The 27,372-nt window shown below is 41.3% G+C and overlaps 1 protein-coding gene across 2 annotated transcripts in view; it reads right to left on the bottom strand.

The window, feature by feature from the left end:
* Nucleotides 1-8,812: 8,812 nt before the first annotated feature.
* The window catches only part of LOC117874926 (trace amine-associated receptor 1-like), a 32,152-nt gene continuing 13,592 nt past the window's right edge, over nt 8,813-27,372 (bottom strand). For both annotated transcript variants that reach the window (XM_034765635.1, XM_034765636.1), the window contains one exon: nt 8,813-11,249. In XM_034765635.1, coding sequence (XP_034621526.1) covers nt 10,104-11,144 — 1,041 coding nt within the window. In that variant the 5' untranslated portion in view covers nt 11,145-11,249 and the 3' untranslated portion in view covers nt 8,813-10,103. The remainder of the gene's footprint in view (nt 11,250-27,372) is intronic.

Below are 27,372 nucleotides of genomic sequence, written 5' to 3'. Positions count from 1 at the left end.
TATTTTTTAGACCATGCAAGATCTCGTGGTTAAGCCAAACTGGTCTTTTGCCACATTTTCTATCTTTCCTTCCCCTGGTTCTTTGTGCTGAGAGGCTCTGGGGGGAAAGAACTTGTCTGTCCTTTCGAGGGAGGGGGGAGGATTGTGGGAAGGCATTTGAAGGACTATCAGCATTAGGCTCTAACCCACACACCCAAACCGAGTAAGCTACCACAGGCTTAGAGCACATCTAAGGTCAGAGGTTTTCTGGGTGCATGGTAGGGGTGGGCTAAAGCTGAAACCCAGGTAAGACCATGGGCTAACTGTTCAGTGTAGGCATACTAGGCTCACAGCTTATTCAGTTCTTGATATCTCTGCTGAATCTGCTAACAAGTGTGCCCATTGGAGGGGGGAGGGTGATTTTGTGATGTGGACAATTTCCTGCTAGGAATTGGACTGAGACCTCACATTCATTTTATGAAGACCACTGAACAGTTATGACCTACAAGTATTTTAGTAAATACTGACTTTGGCTAGATTTAAACTGGCAGGCTGGAGGTAAAAAACTCCAGTAAAAATCCCACTCAACCAAGGAAGTGTAAGCAAATCTACTTAATGCATTACTGAGAGTAGGATTTCAAGTATGTTAATTTCAGGATGTAGGTCTAGATCCGTAGAAGTATTTGGGCACCTAATTCCTCTGGAAATCAGTGCAAGTTAGGTGCCTAAATACCTTTGAGAACCTGGGCCTTAGGCTCTGATCCAGGGAAACAACCCTATTCAGGAAAGGAATTAAGCACATGCTTAAGTGCTTTCCTGAATCAGGGCCTTAGGCACCATAGTTATGAGCACTATAAAAAGCCTTAAAATAGACAGATAATTGCAAAAGCAAGGTTTGCTCCCAAGAAAGTAAACATAGCCATGTTTGCGTGCATTTCATGTTTTCTACTCCTGTTTTCCTTGTTATCAATCTGCTATTATTTGCTATTTATGTAAAGGATAAAATACGGTGTGATTTGTGGGTACCCTTACCTTTTGAAGTGTCCTAATTTCACAGCGATCAGTCCTGCATCTGGTTCTGTTCAATATCTTCATCAAGGATCTAGATAATGGCACAGAGTACACTTTTAAAGTTTGCAGACAATACTAAGCTGGGAGGGGTTGCAAGTGCTTTGGAGTATAGGATTAAAATTCAAAATGATCTGGACAAACTGGAGAAATGGTCTGAAGTAAACAGGATGAAACTCAATAAGAACAAATGCAAAGTATTCGACTTAGGAAGGAACAATCATTGCACACATACAAAATGGGAAATGACTGCCTAGAAAGGAATACTGCAGAAAGGGATCTGGGGGTCATAGTGGATTATAAGCTAAATAGGAGTCAACAGTGTAATACCCTGTTGCAAAAAAAGCAAACATCATTCTGGGATGTATTAGCAGAAGTGTTGTAAGCAAGACACAAGAAGTAATAATTCTGCTCTACTCCACACTGATTAGGCCTCAACCAGAGTATTGTGTCCAACTCTGGGCGCCACATTTTAGGAAAGATGTGGACAAACTGGAGAAAGTCCAGAGAAGGGCAACAAAAATGTTTAAAGGTCTAGAAAACATGACCTATGAGGAAAGATTGGAAAAATTGGATTTGTTTAGTCTGGAGAAGAGAAGACTGAGAGGGGACATGATAACAGTTTTCAAGTACATAAAAAGTTGTTACAAGGAGGAGGGGAAAAAATTGTTCTCCTTAACCTCTGAGGATAGGACAAGAAGCAATGGGCTTAAATTGCAGCAAGGGTGGTTTAGGTTGGACATTAGGAAAACCTTCCTAACTGTCACAGTGGTTAAGCACTGAAATAAATTGCCTAGGGAGGTTGTGAAATCTCCACCATTGGAGATTTTTGAGTGCAGGTTAGACAAACACCTGTCAGTCAGGACTAGGTAATACTTAGTCCTGCCATGAGTGCAGGGGACTGGACTAGATGACCTCTTGAGGTCCCTTTCAGTCCTATGACTCTATGATTCCATTTCCTCTTGCTATAGAGGCAGGGGATGTGTCTGGAAGCTACATGAGGTAATCCAGGTATATAGCAGGCCCTGGCCTAACAGGGAAGGCGCTTGGTTCCATGGAAAAGCAATCACTTGAGGCTCATGAAATCACTCATGTTTTTATAATAAGATTTCCCCCAGTTTCACTATTAATCAGAGATGGGCCCAAACCCATCCTTCCTAGGTCCCCACCTGGGAGCTGTATTTGGATCCAAGTTCATAGCTGCCGACTGCTGTGTATTAGACTAAGTCAATCCATAGACAAGTTCACCAGCTTGGAGAAGGCTGGGCTTGGATCTGGATTTCTAGTGCTTGCGTTCAGTGTGTCAAGGTCCAGGATTTGGGTTCACCCTATGACAGGGAGAAGCATCTCCATTTAGATCTCATGTTCTGATCGGGGAGGCCTGGTCCAGACTCAGGGAGAATTGGCTCAGTTTCTGCCATGGAGCCAGTTCCCACCGATACACCTAACATCGCTGTGTGTTCCAGCCATGCCTCTTGGGCAGGAACAGGACTCACCCGCTTTTCTTCTAGCCTCCTCTACTTGGTCTTGATATACTGCTAAACAGCTCAATATGTCAGTCATAATGTTGCACTGGTGCTGTTGTGTGCTTGTTTTTTAACGAAACTGTTTTAAATACTCCTGTGTTGGGATGTAAATCTGTCTCAGGGTTCTGGAAATGCATAAAGCACAAAATCAAAATTATAGACTTTGGGTCAATGGGACCTTTGCCTTTGACATTATTAGCAGCAAAATGAAGCTGGGGTGCTGGAACAATTTGTATAGTGGGGGTGCTGAGAACCATTGAACCAAACTGTAAACCCTGGATATGATGGAAACCACTTCAAGCCAGGGGGTACAGCAGCACCTATGAAATGGAAGCAATTGTACACAAAATGAACATACACATGTTTAACAAGAGAAAATGCTTTCTCAAGCCCAGAATAATTGCTAAAAGAAGTTTTCATAAAAGTTAAAACATGATCTCAGCCATTAGAGACACATTTGTTTTGAAAAAGGTAGTCATCTGGGAAGTGTTTAATAGGGTCAGTAACTAGATGTGTGGATAACAAATTTAACAATGCCCTTAGCACTTCATTTACAGGATGACACTTTGAAGGTGCACTTGCTTATATTCTGCTTGGTTGACCATAATTTATAATCCAATCTGACAAAAGCACAAAGCATTTTTCTCACTTCCAATTTACCAAATTGTTGGGTTCAAATAGAGACCATGGGGCCTCATTAACACACCTCTTTTGTTTGCTTTCGTCATCACGAGTAATAACTGGCAGTGATTAGGACTAATGAAAGTAAATAGTTCAGGACTTCATTAAAGTAGCTGTGCCTCCAGGGACCACAGCGTCTGTAAACAGAAGGCAACAAGGTGCTTTGGGAAACTATAAACTTTAGCTAATCAGACACAAGAGAAAGAAGTTATTTCTGAAACTTTTTCTCAATTGTGCCATGCGCAAAAACAGTTTGTGTTATAGCCATAAATTACTAAGAGCAAGAAAATCTGCCTTCTGAGTGTGGTGAGGCCCATATTCCAATTTGCTAGTAGTTTTTGTGTGAAGGCCTCTACTAGTGATTTCTGCAGAGAATTGACATACACAAACTGCTGTAGCTGTTACCAGAGCCAGCTGCTACTGTTGCAGCTACTGCTCTGTGGCTGGCCTAGTTGGTATGAAGGGTATTGCTCTGTCACAGGCACGGCTGGACGTTAATGCTGTTACTATCACTATCACATTAACATTGTCTGAGATGTTAGAGTCACAGCTTGTGATGATTTGGTACAACAAACTAGCAGGGTGGTTCTTTTGTTTTGGTTCATTTGCTACCCCACTGAGATGCTCCAGGACTGGCCTCAGTGCTTTGAGGAAGCCAGAATCCTGCACCACTACTCTCACCACCCTTCCACTCCCCACAAAAAAGCAAGTGGGGATATTCAGCTAAAACTCCAATACTGGGTTATACTTTCACCTCCTTGAATAATTGCCCAAACCTCAAACTTCAATGTGAGGGTCCTGTGTGTCAGTAGCTAATCCCTAGAGCACATCCTTAGTGCTAGCCCCAGACAATTGGTCTTAAAAGCCAACTGGCCTCTCACCATTGCTTCAACCTTCCCTCAGTTTATGTGAAACTTACAGATGCTCCTCACTCCCTAACTTAATGCTAGTGCTGCCTACTGCAAGTACTTCCTGGAGAAGGAAGTGTAAAGGGGAAAAAATTCTCTGCTGGAAAGAGGCCCAAAACAGCAGTGACATGGGCAAGTGGAAGCCTGGTAGAGAAGCGCTATTAGGACTGTAGTAATGGGTTTGGATGGCAGAAGAAAGACTAAGGATAAGAATGGAGGAGACAGAGTGGTGGTGAAGTGAATAGGTGTGGCAGATATAGGGGAGAGGAAAGATTAATGAATAAGAGGTTGTTGCAGTATGAGATATTGGAGGAGAGGGGGCAGAGGTTTTAAAGGAGTGGACAAACATGGGGAGAGGGAAATGTGTTTTAAGGAAACAGCTAGTATGTTCTAAAGGAAAAAACACAAAGAGATAATCAGATCTAGTGTCTGAAATTGCTCCCACTGAAGTCAGTGGCAAAACTCGTTGACTTTAGTGGGTTCAAAATCAGGCCCTTCAGAAAGGAAACACTTAATAGTGAATGAAATTAATGAACCCTTTTAACCTCATTTACTTTTATTGCAATCCAGTATTGTATGGGCTTCAATGAACATTTGTGTTGGTTTCAGGTCAGGTGGTTTGAAAGCCTTTGAGTGAGGCTTATTAGAACCCTTAAACTCAAATGAAACCAGACAGCTACATTCAGCTTTGTTCATTGCAATGGTTTTGAAAAGTTTAATAAGGCTTCTTGAGGGTTCAGAACCTAGCATATGAGCAAATGTCCCAAAACCAAACCAAACCTACACAACCCAATCCTGAAAAGTATGTATAGCGGTCAGGTGTGCAGGGAAGGAAGGAGTAGGGACACAGCACTGGCACCAGCTGAGAACATTACTCAGCTACCTGGATAGTGGCTCCCAGCAATTTAGACTGGCAAGTGGGCCATTTGGGAATTAATCTTATGAACTTGTGAAGTTCTGGATTTGTATATGCCATTACCAACCCAACTTACCTCCTGATATAGTATGTTATGCCACCCAGTAACCATAACCCCAAATGTGGTTAACCTTATTCAACATTTCAAGGAGGGGCATAGTTACCTTTTCCCCAGTGTAACCTAAATAATAATATTACATATTCCTTAGATAGTTCAATTAGATGTGCATGATGCCTCCTAAAATCAGATAAATACAGAGTTGCTGCCATGAAGAACTTCTAATACACATCAAATGGTTATAAAAGTATGGATGCATACAGCTGTCAGATCCTTATTGTTACTTTTATCTGTACTACGGTAGCACCCAATGCACTACATTAGTCAGGCTCAGGGACTCATTATTCTAGGTGCTGGTCAAAACATTGAGTAAAAGACATGATGAAACAGTGGATGTAATAATAATAAGAAGAAGGGATGAGGGCAGGAGAATCAGGGAAACAATAAGAGCATGGATTTACATAGGCCAGCTATGAGCTCAGCAAGATGATTTGTAGTCAGCTATTAATATTTAAACCAAATTCTTCCTTCATCAAATGGGATCCACTCTATGAATCCTCTCCCTTGAAAGTGGTTCCGTCCCATATCCTCCATCACACCACACGCTAACATGTCTTCCTTTATGACATTCCACCACTCCTTTTTGGGCCAGCCTCTGTCTTTTCCATTCAGTTCCTTATCTTCTGGACTCTCTTACCCAGATAGTTACCAGGACTGTGCTTTAGGTGACTGACGGGTTGGACCCCCCCTTCTGGGATGTTACCTGATGTACTGGGATTTCACTGAGCCCACCTGCTCCACTAGCCTGGGCTCTGTCTCCCTGTTTTGCTGAATCAGGCTCTCTGGCCTCTGGCAGCACACACACAGGTAAGGAGCACCAGCTGTAGAATCACACAGAGTCTGCAAACAGCTCTCTCTGAGATGGTTCAGCTAGGAAATTGCAGCTTCCCTCTGGAAAATACACCCAAGATAATATTCTCTTGCACTGTATAGAAAGATATGCATAGCACAAGCTCATAAAAATTTGCCTTCTCCTTCAATGTGAAGAGAGATATGCACAACTTCTTGCCCCCCTCCCCCAGTTATAAATTGCACAACCTGGGTTATGTTATAAACAAGAAATAAGTTTATTAACTATAAAAGATAAATATTAAGTGATTATAAGGACTACCAAACAGAACAAAGCAGATTCCATCCCTGATGGAAGGGATAGCTCAGTGGTTTGAGTATTGGCCTGCTAAACCCACGGTTGTGAGTTCAATCCTTGAGGGGGCCACTTGGGGATCTGGAGCAAAATCAGTACTTGGTCCTGCTAATGAAGGCAGGGGGCTGGACTCAATGACCTTTCAAGGTCTGTTCTAGGGGATGGGATATCTCCATTGGGGGGAGGGATAGCTCAGTGGTTTGAGTGTTGGCCTGCTAAACCCAGGGTTGTGAGTTCAATCCTTGAGGGGGCCATTTGGAGATTTAGTTGGGGATTGATCCTGCTTTGAGCAGGGGGTTGGACTAGATGATCTCCTGAGGTCCCTTCCAACCCTAATAATCTATGATTCTATGATTACTAAGAAAATAAAACAAAATACACATACTAAACTCAAGATCTTAAAAAGAGTTGTTTCAAGAAGTAATTTTCACCCTAAATGTTATTTTAGGCAAGTTGCAGAGTTTCTGTAGCTTAGAGTTCCAGTTATTTCTTCTTACAGACCCCTGTAGGAGTCTAGCTAAAAGTTGCTGAACTGAATTCACTTTGGGCCAATGGTGCACCAGCACTGGGGCTCCCCTACTACAAGCTGAAATCACTAAAAGAGCTAAAATTGCTGAGCTGAGATCAGTGAGTGCTGTGTTAACCTGTGGGGGAGCCTGAAGATATATTGCTAAGCAGCTGGCAGAGCCGAGTCATTTGTGGGACGGTTGGAGCGGCCCATGGAACAGCAAGCGGAGCGGCACGGAGCGGAGCTGAGCCATTTGTGGGGGCAGCTGGAGCGGTTCATGGGACAGCTGGTGGAGTGCAGAGGCTGGCAGAGCTGAGCAGTTTGTGGGACGGTTGGAGCGGCCCATGGAACGGGGAGCAGAGCGGAGCAGTTTGCGGGGATGGCTGGAGGAGCGGAGCGGAGTGACGGGTAGAGCGGAGCCATTTGTGGTAAAGGCTGCAGCAGAACTCCATGGAGAGGTGGGGCAGTCGGCCTCTGACCACGTAAGGTGCCCCTTAACATCCCATTTCTGCCCAGGCTGGGGGGTAAAACCCTGCAGATAAACTTTTGAACTCTGGGGCGGCACTGACCAGGGACAGAGACTTTGGGGTTGTTGGACTTTGGGGTGATTGAACTTAAGTCCCTGAGGGGAAAAGGACACTGCCAAACTTACTTGGAGGTGGGTCTTTTGCTCATGGTTTGTGTTATGAATCCTGTTTGTGGTGTTTCCACAATGTAAATACCTCATTGTTTCCCTCCTTTATTAAAAGGCTTTGCTACACTCAGACTCCGTGCTTGCGAGAGGGGAAGTATTGCCTCCTAGAGGCACCCGGGGGGGTGGTATGTAATTGTCCCAGGTCACTGGGTGAGGGCTCGAGCCGGTTTTGCATTGTGTTATTGAAACGGAACCCCTAGATACTGAACCCGGCCCTTGTTGCTGCCAACTCAGAGGGGCAGAAGGGTTACAGTTACATAGTCAATATTCCTAACATCAGATACAGAAATGATACATGCATATAAATTGGATAATCACATTCAGTAAATTATAACCTTTCCACTAATATCTTACAAGACCCATCTTGTATAAAAATATATCTTAGGCCATATTCAAATAACACTATTTCTATGAAGAATCTGGAGTGTCACGCCACAGTGACCAAACCGTCTGAGCCTGCAATCCCTCATTTGTTCATGTATGGGTGTTACTTAGACTTCATGGCTCTAACATACACACACATTCCTCGCATGGTCTTTCTTGCTTACACCACTCATCAATCTCAATATTCACATTTCTGTGTAATAGATCATTTCCTAAAGCAATTATAAGATACTTAACATATAAACCAAATAAATATCAGAAGCCTCTCCTGGCTACATCCCTAGCCTTTGTCAGTTGACTTTTCTGTGGGCTTCATCGTAGAAGTTGGTCTTGAGGAAGGATTTGAAGGATGCTAAGGTAGTGGTGACTTTATGTTCTAGTTCAGAGCAGATGACTTCATTGCTTGGTGATTGGCTGTAGATGATGTTTTTCAGGGAACTGTTACCAGAAGACCACCCTCAATCCTCTATATTTTGTAAAAGATTCCATTGAAGAACAATACTTCATAGTTTTTCCATTTTTTTCCCCAAGGCCAGATCATGACCCTTGCTGTGCACTTATGCAGGGAAGTATCATGACATAATGAGACCCCTTTCTTCCCTGCATTGGCTACCTATGTCTCAGGGCCAAGGGGGACATTCACTGCAGGATCCCTAAAATCCCTACTGTGCAGGTGAGAAAGAAACGAGTGGACAGGAGTAAGGAGGACCCACCCTGCCAGCCAGCTCTTTACTCTTTAATTATCAGTTAATTTATCTGTTATTAGTTACTCTTTAATTATCAGTTAATTTATCTGTTATTAGTTACTTTCTTAATAATTTATAAATGCATATAAAGCAATGAAATAATCATACTATCATTGGAGTTAAAAACACATTTGGCCAGCTGCAGTATAATCCAGTGATTGTTTATTTTAGTTAGTTTTGGGGGATACAGATTTACAAGATGTCAGCGTAACAATAATAGAATAAAAGAGACAACAGGGAGTATTCATAGTTTGGTCCGGTGAAAGGGAGCATTATTTTAATTTCCCAGTGAAACATTAATAGGCAACTTGCATTCTCCTTATGCTAGGTGTTGTACAAAACACAGATTAAGAGACAAGATGCAACAAATGGCACACACTTTTCCTATCCATATCAGCACAGGATTTGATACTGTAATAATTTATTACTGCGTATAGCTCTTACTATAGAGTCTCGCTCCACTGACTGCTCAGTAATGACTGTGCCCAGTAGTAAGTATTACTCCTTGCAGTGTTTGCAAGATCAGGCCTGAGATATTATTTCTGTTTCAGTTTGGGAGCATGATATTCATTTTAGCATAGCAATGTTATATTTTAAAAGTCAACAAAAAGTGTCAATCAACAATTTTTTGTTGTCATTTGTTAAAATAACAATACATCTTAGCTAAAACCTTTAGTCGCTACACATTTTACATTGTTCGTTTTACATAACAGAACAGTATCATCTACTTGCAACCAGTAGAGGACACTGGCCAATACAATTTGCAATGATTTTCAGATTCTAGCCCCTAGATGTTCAATGTTGCTTCTGAGTTCTGTTTGCTAAAGTTCACTTACCTTTGGTACTGTTTTGATACCATTTAACATTGGGATCTTAAAATTATCACTTAAGAAATATTAATATATACTGAAAGGAGAATAGCTTTATGATAAAAGCTATGTTCTTTCATCTTCGGGTCATCAGTGGAAATCCAAAAGGAAAGCCCTTTGTTGTTCTGCTTAGAGGGCTGCAGATTCATACAAACCTCAGTTCAGCAACGAAATCTGTTGAGTGCTTGCTTTATAAAAGTGTGAGACAGGCCTTCCAAAAGAAAACAGTGCTTAGTGTATCAGAATTACATGATTTCTCTGCACAAAGTGATTTAATGTTCTTTTAAACTGCAAGCTCCCTTTTGTATATTGTAGAGAGCTCAGCACATTGTAAGTGCTAAATAAATCATTAATCATAATAACCAAAGCACTAAGCCTAATTTGAGGCAAGTTCTAGTCTGTACTGAGACAAGGTTTAAGGTACCACAGTTTGCAACCTGAACCAGACTTCACAAATGGGTAAACAAACAGCTGTTGATTTTCGTCTCTTTTAGCTGTTATCTGTGTAAGTACAATCTCCAACCAATTGCTAAATGTAGTGAGTCCAAAAACTATAAGTATATTATTCTAAAAATAACTGAGTCCTGGAAGAGTCCGGTCTGAAAACTTTACCAAACAGAATCAGCTTTAGTGCTCTGCGAAACCACATGTAAAAAAATGCATACACTAATGGGTTAAATGTAGAATTCAGATAACCAAACCACACCAACGCATCAATAAGAATAGGTGGTGTTGAGTAATTTATAAAGGGGTCAGTGACAGTACAGAAGAAAAATGGAGACCAACATATGAGAAAAACACCCATCACTATGCCTAATGTCTTTGCAGCTTTCCTTTCTCTACTTGGTGAAATGTGGTGCTTCATTTCAAATCTGATCTGCGTTTGGATAGCTGCATCTCTAATGGATCTTGCCTGCCTCTTGGCTATCGCGTATATTTTCCCATAGATGCACAACATAACAAATCCAGGGATGTAGAAGGAAATCATTGAGGCCACCACACCTGAAGTTTCACTAAAGAAGACAAAGCAGCCTCCAACACAGTGGATATGATTATAGAAAATCTCTTCTGCTCCTTTTAAGTTTAGCTCCAGAAAGATCAACCCAAAGGCAAAAATGGCAGGGATGGTCCAACTTATGATGATCATCACCACTATGATGCAAGTATTTATCTTAGATTTGTATCTCAGTGGATCACACACGGCATAGTAGCGATCAACAGAAATGAAGGAAAGATGGAAAATGGAGGCTGTGCTTAGCATAATGTCTGTGCTAGTGTGGATTTTGCAGAAGAGTTCTCCAAAGTACCAGCAGTTCTCCACAGACCTCACCATGCTGTAAGGCATGATGAAGCACCCCAACAAAAAGTCAACAGTGGCCATGGAAAGGATCAAGAAATTTGTAGGCGTATGGAGCTGCTTGAAGTGTGTTATTGAGATGATAACTGTCAGATTTCCAGCCAACGTGGCCAGGATGACGCACACCATGAAGCTATACATGGGGATACGGATATTGCTTGACCAGCTGCTCTTTATGCAGGAGCCATTTACAGATTCACAGCAAAACTGCATCCTTCCTGAGATCTCAAACCCACTTAAGTACATTGTAGTCTCAGCCTCCTGGATGTTGCACAGGCAACTTTTGTCCTAATGCTGAAATACATTTAGAGTTATTTATTGTTTTCCTGGGTATTCATCCGGCCAAGGTAACTGCAGAGAGAAAAAAGAAAATAATAAACATATTAATCTACCAGAACTTTTAGGAAATTAATTTTCTTTAATTCATTAAGGTCTTGGAGGGTATTAAACTGGTTTTGAAACAGAATTACACTTTTATCATTAGATTTTTCTGAACTGAGACTCTCCTTGGGCTGAATCATGGCCCGGATAATGCAGCAGGACACCTGTTGGCCCCACTTATCCACCAGCTACTGTTTGTTTTACATTCTGCAGCCCACTTGGCTGCAGCTTCCTGGAGACATAAATCAAAGACATAGACGTCAAAGTGGACAGGCCAGACACACAGATGGTAACATCTGGAAAGAACAGAAGGTTTCCACTAAGTCAAGGAAGAGTCCATTCTGGCAACAAATACTCTGAGATCTGCAACTAGTAAATATCACTTACCTACAGTCACATCTTCCCTCTGTCCATCAATCCTGTTCTCCCTCCCAGACTGCCTGTCTCTGGATGCTTTGATTGGTTGTTATGCTGACAGTAGGTCCCAGGACTCTTCTCTTTCCTTCTGGCTATGATCAGTGTAGCCTAAAGGGCTAGCCTGCTTGCTTGCCTATATATCTTTTCTTATGGGTTTTCTATGTATAAGCGGACTGTTGCCCCCTTACTAACACTCAGTGGGGGTGTTTTGGTTGGCTAGCTCCCAGCACTAAAAGGGGAAGGGTCGGTGGCAAATCAGGAGCCTGAGACTGACAGTCCCCAGGAACAATGGGGAGAGGCCAATGCTCCAGATCAGCCTGATTGACAGGGGGGGCAGGCTAACCAGGGAGTCAGGAGGCCAGGGGGGATCCCGTCCTCCATGTGAACTGGAATGGCCTGAGTCAGACAGAGTGGGGCCGAGCTAAGGAGAGAGCAGGGGCCCAAGCTAAGTTGCTGGAAGCAGAGCTGCAGCCCCAAAGCCAAAGCACAGCCCAGAGAGAGCCAGAGGGGCCAGACAAGCCGCCAGGGAGCAGGTCAGAGCTGGGAGCAGAGTCACAGAAGCAGCTTGCCGAGCAGACCTGTCCTGGGGGCAGAGCTGCAGCAACCAGAGCCAGAGAAGCAGCCCAGGGAGCTGAAGGCAGAGCAGCAGCAGCAGCAGCCATGCTGAGGCCGAGTGGAGCTGGAGCTGGAGCTGGGGCCGGGGCTGGAGCAGTCCGGAGCTGGGTGCGGTGAGCAGCTGGGGAGAGTGAGGGGGACCCTGGGCAGTGGGCCCAGCGCAGGGAGATGCCTCAGCCAAGAGGCCTTGCAGGCCAGACTTGGAGCGGGACCGTAACCCCGACGGAGCAGGGGTGACACTGGGAAGAAGGGTCCTGCCACTTAGAGCCTGAGAGCGTGTGACCACTGCCAGAGCAAGTGTCCAACCTACAGCGTCTCTGCAGCACAGCCAGGACCTGAGAAGGAGCCTGGGACCTACAAGGAACAGCCTGTGAACTGCCCTGACGTTCCAGAGACACTGTTTGTGATGTTCCCTGCCACAGAGTGGGGTGATGTGTTTTCCTTTAACTTTTCCCATTTTTCCTTATTCTTTTTTTAAATTAACTGTTAATTAAACAACTTGTATTTGCTTTAAGTTGTATGAAATGATCAGTGGGTCAGGGAGGTGCCCAGTGCAGAGAGAGTACCCCGGAGTGGGGACACCCTAGCCCCTGTCCTGGGTGACCACAGCAGGGTTGGGGGTCGAGACCCCCAGGAATCCTGGGCCCAGCCTTGTCGGGGGTTACGAGGACTCTGCTAGACAGGAGAGTGGAAGGGGAGTCCTCAAGGGCAGGGAGGCCTCTGGGTAAAGGAAGTGGGAGCGAGGACTCAGATCCTTTCGCTAGCCCACTTCACCGGGGTAGTGGAGAAGCCAGGAAAGTTCCCCACAATAACAGGACCACTCCCCCGCTTACATATGGGTTTGATTATTTGTTTTATTATAATAGGTCTATAGATTTATATTAGAGTATTTTTGGCTATAACACAAGGGACCTACAGACCACACCCTGTATGTTGAATTTAGGCAAAGTTAGTGGATATATGTTCAGGATCTTTCACCTAGATATGTGGTGATGAACTAAAGCATAAGGTCCATATATGGTTGTGACCTTTAAATTTAACAGATACACCACAAAGAACATGAAAATAACAGGTTAGGCCAAAAATAACAGATTTAAAAATGAGCTAATGGTCATTAATATGTATGCATATGTCATCCGTACACACAAACATGCCATCCTGTAAAGTAAGTGTACTCTGATATTTTGTGGGTGAAAAATTAAGTTTAAACATAAAAGGAGGACGCAAGTGTCAAGCTCTATAAGTGTAACCCACCATGCCTCGGTAGCTTCTTTGTTCTTAGTTCTGGGTTCATCATTCTTTTATTAGTCTATTAATTGATAGTTCTTAATTCTTAAGTTTTAAGTCAGTTAGTTAAGTAAAACTCTCATGTCAGCTTTTCTAGTCTTTCTGTAGCTTTTAGCTCTCTAGTGTCTCATAAGCTCTGCACCTCCCACTCAAGAATTGAGGAACCTGGACCTCAACTCTCTTGGCCTGCCAGAGGTGAGGTTGGTCCTTTGTGTCTTACCACCAGGTTATCAAGAAAGTATATTAATCAAAAGCTTTATAGTATATAATACCACATGTGTCTCTAGAACAATATTATTGCCTTATAATTCTGATTCTTTTATCATTTAATTACTATTTGATTACTATTCAATTTATCTCAATAGAAGTCTTTAAGGCTATATTTGTCTGAATGTGAGTGTCCATGTCATACATCTCTGGGGTCCTTGCAAACTCTGTGTAGCCTAATTCTGGGACAAAAACCTTATTATCTTCTGATCAAATTAATTGGCAAGCCTATAACCCATATTATCTAAAATAATAATATTAGCCTCCTAAAATCAGGGAGCAGGGATGATAAATCATGGCTTATTTGATCTTGAAAGCAATGTGGACAGCTTTGGAGTCTATGGGTCTCTGCCCCAGCTCCCATTTCTTCTCAGAGTCTTTGGCCTCTCTGGAACAAGCCACTCAACACCATTGCCTTGCTTGTGGATGCACAGCTATACAACAGAGACTATCCATTTCTTAATTAGGGCTCTTTGCCTGCTTCAGCATCATTATAACTTAGGTGAGAGATCCTGGTACCGTCTTCTGTTTTTTTGAAATATTGCATTAGGCTGCATAAGTATTATGAAAAGCCCTTTGTCTGTATGTTTTTTTTATAGATTGCTAACTCCTAAGGGCTATCTTTCTTAAAGTGTCGGAATACAGCACCTGCTCAGTGAATAAATAAGAGTGTCTGTCTGTGTTTGTGGGGGATGATATAGTGTGGAAATGCTAATGTGGCCTAGTGAATAGAACACTTCCCAGCACTCCCACTGGACTGCTGAGGAACCCAGGATAAATCACGTCTCTCTGTGCCTCAGTTTTCCTAACTGTAAAATGGGGATGATCCTGACCTCCTTTGTAAAGTGCTTTGAGATCTATGGATGAAAAGCCATACATAAGAGCTAGGGCCTGTTATTAATGTATTCAGTGAAACTCCATGGAGGAGCAGGGATGTACCTATATGAAGCAGTGTGCAAACTCAGGGCCTACGTGAGGAAACAGAAGCTGTTTGTGGAGAGAATATTGTATGGGGCATGTAGGGCCTTATTCTGCTCTCAATTACACCAATGGAGATGCTTTGGATTTGACATGGGATAACTGAGAGCAGAATCAGGACCAAAGTATGCACATTTGTCCATTTTAAAAATTATTTTTTATTTGCAGCAGCACAGTGTGTTTTTTTTTATCTGGTTGACACCACAGATCAATACCATGGTACAGTTTAAGTACAGCAGTGATCAGTAAGTGCGAAGACTTAATTCAAAGACTTTAGAAGAAAAGGGATGCCACTGTCTACATTATTATCATTATTAATCCTAGATGTTAGAAGTATGCTTTTTTGAATATATTTGTAACAATATAGACATCTCTTTAATATAATACTATTAAAACACCCCTTGCTTTGACAATTTCAGTTCTTAGCAATTTTATAAACTAAACTAAATGCTTTCCTTTTTAATTTTGTTCTTTCCTTCTTATTTGGGCACAGGCGCAGTATCTATAAAAGTAGTGGAAACTGGTATGAATGAGTTTCTGTTGGGTTGCACTCAGTTACTGTACAGTGAAAACAAACACTAAATCATACACAGACAGCATGTTACTAGGAAAAAGATTCCCAGCATGTTTCACTGATATTTCAGTAAAGATAGCTTTCAGTTTTACCCAACATAACTTTGTTTTGTAAAGATTGTTTGTTTATAGTGAACATAGTGCTCGTGCACTCACACAGGTGCCGCATACACAAGTTGTTACCACTCAGAGCAACTGCTACGAGATGTAGCTTGCCATATCCTTCACTTTCATTGGTAGCCCAGGGTCCATATGGCAAAAGTTTGGCCACCTGTGTAAAAGGCTGAGCAAATAATTCAACAAACAATTTTGTATAATACTCAAAAAACACAGTGATAGAACATTGCTATAAGGACAGTCACTAGTGCTTTTAAAAATTTTAGACATAGCTATAATTGACAGACATTTTTCCTTCAATCCCAACAAACACAAATTCTAATTTTTCCTAAAGAAATCTCCATATATACTGTATCTATATCTGTAAAGTTCCCATTTATAATTGATCATTTTAATATTTGTTTATTATCTTGCATTTCCTCTTTCTAGTTCTCTTTTCTGATGGGTTTCTGAAATTCGAAGTATGTTCTTTATCTCTCCAAAACCAATAAACATTGGTAAATGGGTCTCTCTCTTGACAGATGATTAATCAAATCTGTTCTAAATGACAAGCCTCACTAGATTTTCATCACATTTACTTTTTAATAGTTAGTAGCAGTTCTCTGCACATCCTCCATTGTCCTTTCTGTGTAATACTGAGCAGCAGAGAAATGTGCTGGTTTCCTGTACTTAAACAAGAAATTTAGAATCCATATGACTGCAGGCAGTAAATACATGCCATGTCAATGGCTGCAAATCAAAATATCTAGGATAGAAATTCAATTGACAAAAATAAAATAATTAAGAGGCATTGATTTACTTCATGTATTTGATGAATAACTGAACTATTTGTGGAATCATTGACCAAGTGAAATGGACTGAAAATATTGATACTGCTTTTATTGTGCTTTTATTATTTGTATACTTACTGTAACCTCGTACCTCACACCTCTTCAGTTCTGCTGTATTCCATAAATTTGGACACATACCACACTCTTTTATACTGCTTGTGTAAGAAAATGAATTGAACTGTTAACAGTTCTGTTTATCTTCAATAAAATTAGTAATATCCAGGCATACTCAGAGGCTGGTTAAATCAGTTCTGCTCTCTGATCAGTTCCCCTGCCTTAGATTATAAAATTCCCACATGCTAGGATTCATTATTTTATTGATATGCAAACACATTTGGTTGCTGCCATATCATCATGACTGTGCTATTTTTGTAATAGGCTTATTATAATGTATCACTTTCTCTTTATAAAATCAAACTGATTTAAGACCACTGCAATATAAAGGGTATTATTAATAAGCATTTTTGTTTTTTAATAAAATGAACTTTGTAATTGCTACGTGCAAAATATTAGCCTTCAGTAACAGTAACAGTCACAGCAATACATTGTCTTTTCATAGAAAAAAAGATAAGGTCAGGGCCTCACCGTTGGTGTAAATCAGCTTAGCTCAATTGACTTCAACCAAGCTGTGACACAAAAGATGAACATTAAAGGAAGCTCTCCGACTAAGCAGTTCTAAAACTCTCTGGTGTTGCAACTGAGAATCTGGCCCACACACACACTGAATAGATTTAGGATAACATCTTAGGACCAAACTCTGGCTGGCCCAGTACAAGTGAACTTAAAGTAGGAAAAGACTCAAAGAGCCTTTTCCTGACTCTAGTGAACTTAATACAGGGATTAGACACCATTTGGCTGGCTTCATTAAGCATGGTAAAGGATGGGTGCAGGCTGGTATCATTGGAATCACTTACCAACCCAAAGAATATATGCTTGAATTGGGTACGGTCATGACTATGGCACTCCAGTCCCACCCTTTGCATTGGTAAGTACCAATAGTGGAGCACTGCAGCAAACACAAGTCGCACCTTTTTCAATGAGTAGAAAGAGCTGCATTGCACTAGGGTTTCCCCAGTGCCCTTGGAGACTCCACCAGTGCCAGAGTTCTAACACTGCTGCTCCTTACCAGAGTACTACAGAGGCTCACAGAACAATAGTAGGAAGCCAGGCATGGGTTAGTTTTGCCCACCCGGGACCCTGGGCACTTATGGTGCTGCTGTGAGTTCACTGCTATTGTTACTTGAGCTAGCTTTGACATACATACGCTGCTCGTGATCTACATGTCCTCATGTACTGCAGTCACACTTCCCAGTTGCAGCATAGACATACCTTTAGGGCTTGTCTACACTTTAAATGCTGTAGCAGTGCAGCAACACCAAATTAGCGCTTCAGTGAAGATGTTGACAGGAGGACTTCTCCCATATGCGTTGGTAGGCCACCTCCTTGAGAGGCAGTAGCTAGGTTGACGGGAAAATTCTCCCATTGACCTAGTGTTGTCTACACCAGGGGTTAGGTCAGTTTAACTGTGTCACTCAAGGGTGTGGATTTGTTATAGCCCTGAGCAACGGAGATATACCAACCTACTTTCCTAGTGTAAACCAGGCCTGAATGTCTTCTAAAAAAATGTTAAGTGTAGACAATCATCCCTCAGAATTCCTTCAGAAGTGATATTTATATAGCATCCCACTGCCTCTTCCATTACTTAAGAAAATAGGTGGTCCATAAAAGATTGGTTTCTACAGATCCATCTTGTACAGGTAATAAATGATAAACTGAAGAGTTTTAGAACTGCTTTACTCGCAGAGCTTCCTTTAATGTTAGTCTTTTGTGTCTGATTTTATTGTAGCTTTAGAGAATAGAATCACAGTTTAGCTCCCAATTACAGCTATGCCCGAGGAAGAAAGTAGCTTATTACCAGGTATTAAAATAAAGGGCATTCTTTTTTCTTAACAACAAAGCAAGGACCTACCCTAGTTCTAATGAGCATCTTGCCAAATGGTTATGTATAATCAGACTGAACTTCAGCCGTAAGTGTACTTAGAATTTTAGCAGCCTTTCTTCATTTTAGCAGGCATGTCTTGGACAAGTCCGGGACAGAGGCCTTATAAGGGTATTAGACAAAAACGTGTGTGTGTGTGTGTGTGTCTACAACAACATTGTAGACACCCATGCCAAGTTCTGGGCACCTGGCTATAATTTAATTTCACAATAGGTTCCCAACGACCTCCCCAGCTATAAAATAACTCCCACAATGGACAACAAATGTTCTTTGGTCTTCAACAGTCCCCATTCCAAATGCCTGGGAGGAAAGATGCAGTGTGCCCTAAAGATTAGCAGATCCAGACTCTGATCAGACCTTTCATTGAAACTGCCCTGCCAGCAGCCCTTCCTGTTCATGACAAGTGGCATGTAGCTTGTGTACATGCTCCAATATTAATTCTGACATTATATCATGGGGAGAGAGGTAACAAGTTCCTTAGGTAACTATTCATGGCTTTATAAGCTAAACCAACACATTGAATTCCAGCTGGAGAATCTGACTGCTCGCCTGTGCAGATTCAGATCACTGTGGAAAATGTATTTCTGATATGACACTCCGCTTAATAAATGGGCTGTCACATTCTGTGCTGATTTCAGTTTCCAAAGTGGTCTCAGTGTAAAGTCTAACCTTGAGGTGGCAAAAGCATGAGTATGTGTAGCAAGAGCTACATTAGATGGATGAGATCACACTCTTCTGATTAGGCACAGATGAAAAAAGTGCTCATGATCACAACCACTACCTGAACATCCAGATTAGCCCAGCATCCGGTATCACTTCTAAGCTGCAAACCCTATGTTACAAATGGCAGTCCCACACTGTCAATCAAGCATGCCAAGTTCCATCAGTTCTTCTGCTGCTTTCCTCAGCTCACCAAAATTATCTCCATTGTGCATGGCTTGAGACACAGCGCACCAATTCTTATCCAAGCCACAAGCTCATCTAGACACCAAGGTATTTATTCCACTACGCCAGTCATATCACAGAATCATATCATAGAAGTGTAAGACTGGAATGGACCTCAAAAGGTCATGTAGTCCAGTCCTCTGCACTCAAGGTAGGAATACATAGTAACTAGGTCATTTCTGACAAGTGTTTGTCTAAACTGTTCTTAAAAACCTCTAATGATGGAGATTCCACAACTTACTTAGGCAGTTTGTTCCAGTGCTTAACTATCCTGACAATTACAACATTTTTCTTAATGTCCAACCTAAACCACCCTTGCTGCAATTTAAGCCCATTGCTTCTTGTCCTAGCCTCAAAGGTTAAAGAAAACAGTTCTTCTCCCTCCTCCTTGTGACAACCTTTTATGTACTTGAAAACTGTTATCATGTCCTCCCTCTCAGTCTTCTCTTCTCCAAACTAAACAAACCCAATTTTTTCAGTCTTCCCTCATAGGTCATGTTTGCTAGACCTTTAATCATTTTTGTTGCTGTTCTCTGTACTTTCTCCAATTTGTCCACATCTTTCCTGAAATGTGTTGCCCAGAACTGGACACAATACTCGAGTTGAGGCCTAAATAGCATGGAGTAGAGCAGAAGAATTACTTCTCACGTCTTGTTCACAACACTCCTGTTAATACATCCCAGAATATTTGCTTTTTTTCACAACAGTGTTACATTTTGTTGACTTAAATTTAGCTCGTGATCCACTACGACTCCCAGATCTCTTTCTGCAATACTCCTTCCTTTGCAGTTATTTCCCATTTTGTATGTGTTCAACTGATTGTTCCTTCCTAAGTGGAGTATTTTGCATTTGTCCTTATTGAATTCCATCATGTTTACTTCAGAGCATTTCTCCAGTTTGTCCAGATCATTTTTAATTTTAATCCTATCCTCCCAGATTGGTATTGTCTGAGAACTTTGTAAGTGTACTTGCTATGGTATTATCTAAATCAGTTATGAAGATATTGAACAGAATAGGTCGCAGGACCAATCCCTTGTGGGACCCCACTTGATATGCCCTTCCAGCTAGACTGTCAACCACTGATAACAGCTCTCTGAGACCAGTTTTCCAACCAGTTATCCACCTGCCGTATAGTAGCTTAATCTAGGCTGTATTGCCCTAGTTTGTTTATGAGAAGGTCATGCAAGACAGCATCAAAAGCCTTACTAAATTCAAGATATACTACTCCTTCCTATCCCAAGGCGTGTTACCCCGCCAGAGAAAACTATTAGGTTGCTTTGACGCTATTTGTTCTTAACAAATCTATGATGACTGTTACTTATCACCTTATTACCTTCTAGACGTTTGCAAACTGATTGATGATTAATAGCTCCATTATCTTTCCGGGTACTGAAGTTAAGCTGACTGGTCTGTAATTCCCTGGGTTGTCCTTATTCCCCTTTTTATAGATTGGCACTATATTTGCCCTTTTCCAGGCATCTGGAATCAATCCTGTCTTCCATGAGTTTTCAAAGATAATCACTGATTGCTCAGATATCTCCTCAGTCAGCTCCTTGAGTATTCTAGGAGGCATTGCATCAGGTCCTGGCAACTTGAAGACATCTAACTTGTCTAAGTAATTTTTAGCTTCTTCTTTCCCTATTTTAGCTTCGGGTCCGACCTCATTTTCACTGGCGTTCACTATGTTAGATATCCAATCGCCACTAACCTTGTCAGACATGATATAGACATAAAGGTGGATGTTTCCAGAATACTGAATACATTGTAGCCCATATCCTCTCATTAGCCCTACCAATGATATACTCATTCAAAAGAATCTCCTGGGTACCCTGCATGACAGAAGCCTAGGACAGAGGTACAATTGCCCACCACTACTCAGAAATACAGCAGAAGAGCCATTAAAAGCAATTTCAGCCACTCCTGCTAGGGTCTGCAGATGCCTCAACAAAAAACTTGTGGTCAATGGTAACACAGGTGGCTGTTGGACCTACTAGAATCAGAACAGTCATACTTGGAAATATAAAGGACTTTTAAAGTGGATGTAGAGAGGCCCTAGTGTAGCAATATCATCTGTAGCTATGGGACTTATGACTTATGCAACCAGTGCAGATTCCACTCCCGAGCAAGCCCTATAATTCAACTGTCCAGGATAAAATAAAAATAAAAATAAATCAGCAGATATAAAAATACTGTCGGAGCTGACCTCGCAGGACTTTTCTAAATTACTTTTCCTTGCCTCTCCCCAGAAAATAAAAAAGGATGGATATTGGTAAATAGTTCCCAAGAAAGTCAGTGTCGAGAGTTTGTTTCTTGAAAGGAAACCTCACAATTGCTTCTTTAAGGATAGCTGGTGCCTTGACCCCACAGGGAAACATTGACAATCTTCCCCCAACTAAAACTAGTCAGACAACCTCATGGGTCTTTCACACTTGCAGCACCCGATCCCTAGTAGTTCTTTCACTCCCACAGATATGATACTAGGAAAGACCTAACATTAAAAATTAAGCTCTGTGAACTCTCACTGCCAAAATATAATGGAACAGCATTTTTTCTTAAGTATTAACTATAGTTTAAACAGCTGCCTTTTCTCACAATTTTTTCTTAATCTCAATGCCAGTGGCTCCTTTTTGTTATACAAAATTACTGTGTAAATACTGTATTCAACTAACGCGTACTCTAGCTTCCTTTATACTAACATTAACAAAGCACCCAAGCCCCAGAACATTACATTTAGAAGATGTTTATATTACCAATGAACCTTCCACAGTACATCTGATATTTGCTTTTGCTCATCATGCTGTTAAACCATTTAAATATTTTATTTCAGATGTTTAAAAAGAAGACACTTGCTTCAGGGTTTAATAGAAGTCTCTAACTTTAAAAACTGTAAATTAAAAAAAAGTCATTTTGAAGGCTCTAAAACATGAATTACAAGCAGTACTTATTCATGTATAGTTTATGCTTAATTTTTCCCCATCATCACTAGTAGGAGTTAAACCACACCTGCAATATTTAATAAAGTCCATCCATGGTACAGGAAGCAGCACACCAGTTTGAAGCTAGGTTTTGTGCTTTAGAGAAGATAAATCTGGGCTTTGATGACCGTAAAAATTGGCTTCCATCAAACAAATGAGGAAAGAGAGAAGAAATCTCTTTTATGTCCTCTGTTTTTTCAGAGGACAAACACAGTAGTTTATTAGCAAAAGCTATTTACATTTTCTTATCTTCTATATGATTGGAATAATAATTAAGGCAAGGATGGAGAATTCCTGTCCATAAATGACTAACAGGCAATGATTTTATGGCTTGAAATGTAACCTCAACCCACCCAGTAGTTCCAGTCAGTACTACCCATGAAATACCCTGTGTCAAAGTCATTGTAATTGTTTGCTGCACAGTTGTGTTCTTCTGGGATTTATACTTTTTAATGTTCCACTTTTGTGCATCTGACACCATTGCTGCCAATTTGCACCTGTTATTTATCCAATAGGGGAAATTAGAGGGTGCCTTGTTATTATGGTAAAGAAGACTGGATTGCTCAAGTCATTAAGATTAAGCAATTGGGTTTATTTTTGGTTGGTTGGTTAGTTTATCGGACAAACACTTCGGGCAAGATCCTGCTCCCATTGAAGTCAATGGGACTATTCATGGAAGTAAAACAAGCTGCTATAGTTATGGTTAAGACCAAATTCTGTTTAAAGCTTGATTATTCTCAGTGCTCTAAAATCCATACCATTGCTTGAGTTTTGGCATGACTCATGACGATGTGGAGTTCTGTTAGTGATCCAAATTTGGGACAATTTGATCACAGGGTTCCTGAGGAACAGCACCCAGAAAAAAAAAGTTTTTTTAAAGTTGACAGATTCTGGCAAATTATTTCTGTTCACAGATAGACATTAAACCAGGGCTCAGATCATCATTAAGGTTAAGATTCTGTCATGGGTATTTTTAGTGAAACTCAGGGACGGTTTGCGGGCACTAAACAAAAATTCATGGAAGCCAGTAACCTGTCCCTGACTTTTACTAAAAATACTCTGGGAGGGGGACAAAGAGTTCTGCTGGGGACTTGCAGCTGCTTCAGCCCTGCCACTGCTCCTGCGACAGGGCCTGACCACTGCTGCTCCAGCCCTGGGGCTGCTGCTCTAGTGGTCCTGGGCTGACAGGTGTTCCAGCTTTGCCCCAGAGGAAGCCCTGGGGTTCCTGGAAAGTCACAGAATCCTTGACCTCCATGACTGAATCCTATCCTTAATCATTATGCACCAGGGTCTCCAGTGCTGGAGGGATGCCCGAAAAGAGTGCCTGGCACCCACCAACTCTTGCAGGAAAATCAAATTAAAACGTTCCAAAAAGAGTTTGCTTCTCCAGCTAGGTGCTTGAGAAGGTCTGCATGCCTATTTGTGCACCTAATGGATTATACTGAGCATGTGCAGAGAGAGAGGCTAACTATCTGGAAAACTACCTCTACATTATAGGACCTTGGTGTATCTGACTATGTATAATAGTATTTGACTTTGAGCCCCACCGCAGCCACTGAGAGTTCAACTCCATTATAGGGCAGAAATCTGAATTTAAAAAAGCAGGCATATTGCTCCAATCTGCCTTTATCAAAGGGGAATCTTTATTTTGTGGAAATGTAATCTGAGTACAGGGGAATATTCAGAAAGCACTGAAATTAGTTTTTGAAAATAAAATAAAAAAATACACTAGCAAATGTTCACTGGGAGGGGAGAGCGATTAAACGTGGAAGAGTAGGCAAAAATAGAGAGGGATGGGCTGGCAGTCAGGTGATGGGGAGGGGATGGGAGCAGTGGGACACTGCGAAGAGGAATATAAGGGTGAGTGAAAAGGAGACTGGGGAGAATAGAGGCAGGTGTGCCCATCAGCCCCACATTTCCATCCTGCATGTCTGGGTGCCCACAACGCATCTACAGGGGTGACACACACCTCCTTTCCTGTCCTCCCTTATGTCAGCCAAGCTCTGGAGTGGATTTGCCTATTGGGGCAGGGTATCTGAGCCCTGCTCCCTGCCCTCCCCCGCCCGTGTGCCAGGATCTGGGGAGAGGCTGCCCATTTATGAGAATGTGATCGGTTGTAATAATTGGGCCCACAACTTTAACCGTAAGGACACCAATAAAAAGTGAGTTCAAATTTATAAAGTGTCACAATAAGCTAAACCAATACATGTTGATGGGAAACGGCACAAAAGGGAGATAAACAGACTAAATTAGTACAAACAAAAAGGCCTACTGATATAATTCAAGGACTATGTTAAGATCACACCTGATTAAAAAAAAAAAGAGAGACGTGTGAGACAGAAAATCAATGAACCAAAATTAGGTGTGTCAGAAATTAGGCCTAATTGGTGGACTTTGGATGGAGGCAAAGTGAAATGCAACAATGTCTGACTAAAAGAGGGGGAAGGAATGAGATGTACCATCATGGCTGCCTCCTGAGACCACCTGGGATGTGAATCTTTGTTGTGTTCCCCCCACACACACTTCCACCACCCCTGTGTTCTTTTCCTTCCCTACTTTATTTCTTCTATTTCTCATCTTTTTCCGTTTTCCTTCTCTCCAATAACAATCTGGCTTAGCTGGCCAAGATTGCATATTTTACAATACAGCTGTAAGCCTATGACCATAAAGGCAACTAAATGCAATACTCTAAACAGCCTGACTGCCTTGCTGGTGCAAGTTTGCCAGCTCTTGGAGTGGCTAATAAGACCCTGGGCAGAAATCTGAGAATGACTTGAAAACATTTGGGAAAAATCTGCCTCTTTCAAGGATCATTTTTCTTGATATAGATACATTTGGAGAAATGTAATCTGAGGAGAGGGAAGAGAGGATGGGGGGGTTAATGTAAGCAGGAGAGGGTGGAGAATAACAGGGATAGTAGAGGAAGTAGGTGGGTTTTCAGCCCCGAATTCTCCCTTTCTGTGTTTCTACTGGAAACTGGGGTGGGTGGTGGGGGGCACCTCTCTGCAGGGGTCTGAGCTGTGTGTTCTGGGCAAGCCTGTGACTCTTGAGGTATCTGAGACTGTCTTTCCTGTCCCTCCAATTACTTCACCTCTTGGTGCCTCCGTTTCCCATCTGTAAAATGGGGATAAGAGCCTCTGTTGAAAAGCACTACATAAAAGGTAGGTCTTTAGATTATTACCTAGCTGTAGTAGCATGTCGTCAACTGTAAACGTAAGTCCGAACTACAACTAAATGTACTACCTGCCAATGAACATTTCTCTTTCTGTTTAAAAAATTAGGAAATTAAATGGTAAATTGCTAATGCAGAGTTAAGGTTGCCTGGTGATAGTGCCTGCCCTTCGAGAACACAAAGCTCAAACTTCTGAAAGCAGGAAATACAGAGTTAAAGCAAATGCCCATGCAATCTTAACTCTGCCCTCTTTGAGCAATGCTCCAACACATCCATAACACACATACCCCCACTCTGCTTTTCACTGTAATGAACAGGTACTTCCTGCTCCTGCGCTACACTCAAACATGGAATCTGCTTCCTGACAGAATACCACACTTGTAAAACTTAACAACTTCATCCCTTTTTCATCCCCTTCACACTTACACATAGGACACCACCTAAACCTCTACTTTCCATTACCCAGCATTAAATCCACAGACTGCTCTCATATCCCACCTCGCTATTGACCATACCCATAGCAAGAAGTTCTCAGTGCCCTGCTACCTACACAATTCTGTATTGAAATGATGCAGACTGGAACCGCAAGGTACATATGCGTCTCTTTCCTTTTCTGACACACATGGGGGGACTCGGACCTTTTTCAGATGTTTGAGTTTTGCTGAACTTGACATTCTGGAGGACATAAGTTGTCACTGCACAACCTTACTCTGTGTTAATGAACTTTTTTGCATTCTACTGTATTTCAACTCTAACATTCAATGCATTTGTGATCCTTGCCACCTTTAATTTGCTATTAGAAAGCACTACTTACAGTTTTTGTCTTCTATATAATTAGAATAGTAATTTTGGAGAGGAAGGGGATTTCCTGCAGATAAATGATCATCATGTGATGATTTTATGCCCTGAAATACAACTTCAATTTTTTTTTAAGTATAGGCTCATTTTCCAAGGGTCAGAACCTCATTGCATATAAACTGGGGGTAAGACTATAGTCTGATTAAAATTTTCATTGGAATTGAACCCAGAAAAGATTCCACTCAGGATAAGACACATTTGACAGGAGCTAAAGAGGAAAATTTTCATGTAGCTGTGAAACCCAAATCCACAAAGTTCAAGGCAGTTCAGATCTGGGATTCTGATTCAGGCCCATCTTCAGATTTGACCTTTACTGATTACTAGAACTGGGTAAATAATTCAGAACAAGTAATTTACTAGACAAAAAATTACCTCATTTTCTGATCAAAAAGTGTCAGTGAAAGTATAGTGATTTTCTTGGATTTATTCATCATTTGCCATTATTCACTGAACCATTTCTGTGAATATTTTTTAGTCTGTACCTTGTTTGCAAACATTTAGTTGAAAACATTCAATACTTGAAATTCAAGCTATCTTGATTGGAGATAGGGGTCACATGTATTACCTCTATTTCCCGATTAGCTGAGTAACTCTTTTAAATCTGTTTTCTGATGTGGTTATACAAGATTACTAATTCAGAAGTCACTTTCTATTACTATTCTAAAACATTCACTTACCATTCACTGTTTCTGTGAATGTTAGGAAATTTATTTCCTAAAATATTTTCACAAGGCAAACGCAAAAGAGGAGCAAACAATGAAAAATAAACCAGACAAATATTCTCAAACATTTCCCAGTACTCATTCAGCTCCAGTGCTTTCCTGAGGACACAAATTTCATTCCTGGATTGCTGCTTCATATTTAAAAGTAACACTTGATTTCATTTGTGCCTGTTTTATAAGGGCATTTAATACATAACAACCCTTGAAAACTAGTTTTCATTTTTGTAAGGTATAGATATTTTTAATGTTCAGAAAAATATTACTGTAAAAAAATGAAAGTCACCTGTACATTTGTATTTAGATTTGGGGATTCTTTGGTAAATATAATTCCATTTGTT

Source organism: Trachemys scripta, chromosome 3 (genome assembly GCF_013100865.1).
Source record: "Trachemys scripta elegans isolate TJP31775 chromosome 3, CAS_Tse_1.0, whole genome shotgun sequence".
NCBI lineage: Eukaryota > Metazoa > Chordata > Testudines > Emydidae > Trachemys > Trachemys scripta.
The sequence above is the reverse complement of the archived record's forward strand: the minus strand, read 5'-3'. Positions and strand labels throughout refer to the sequence as shown.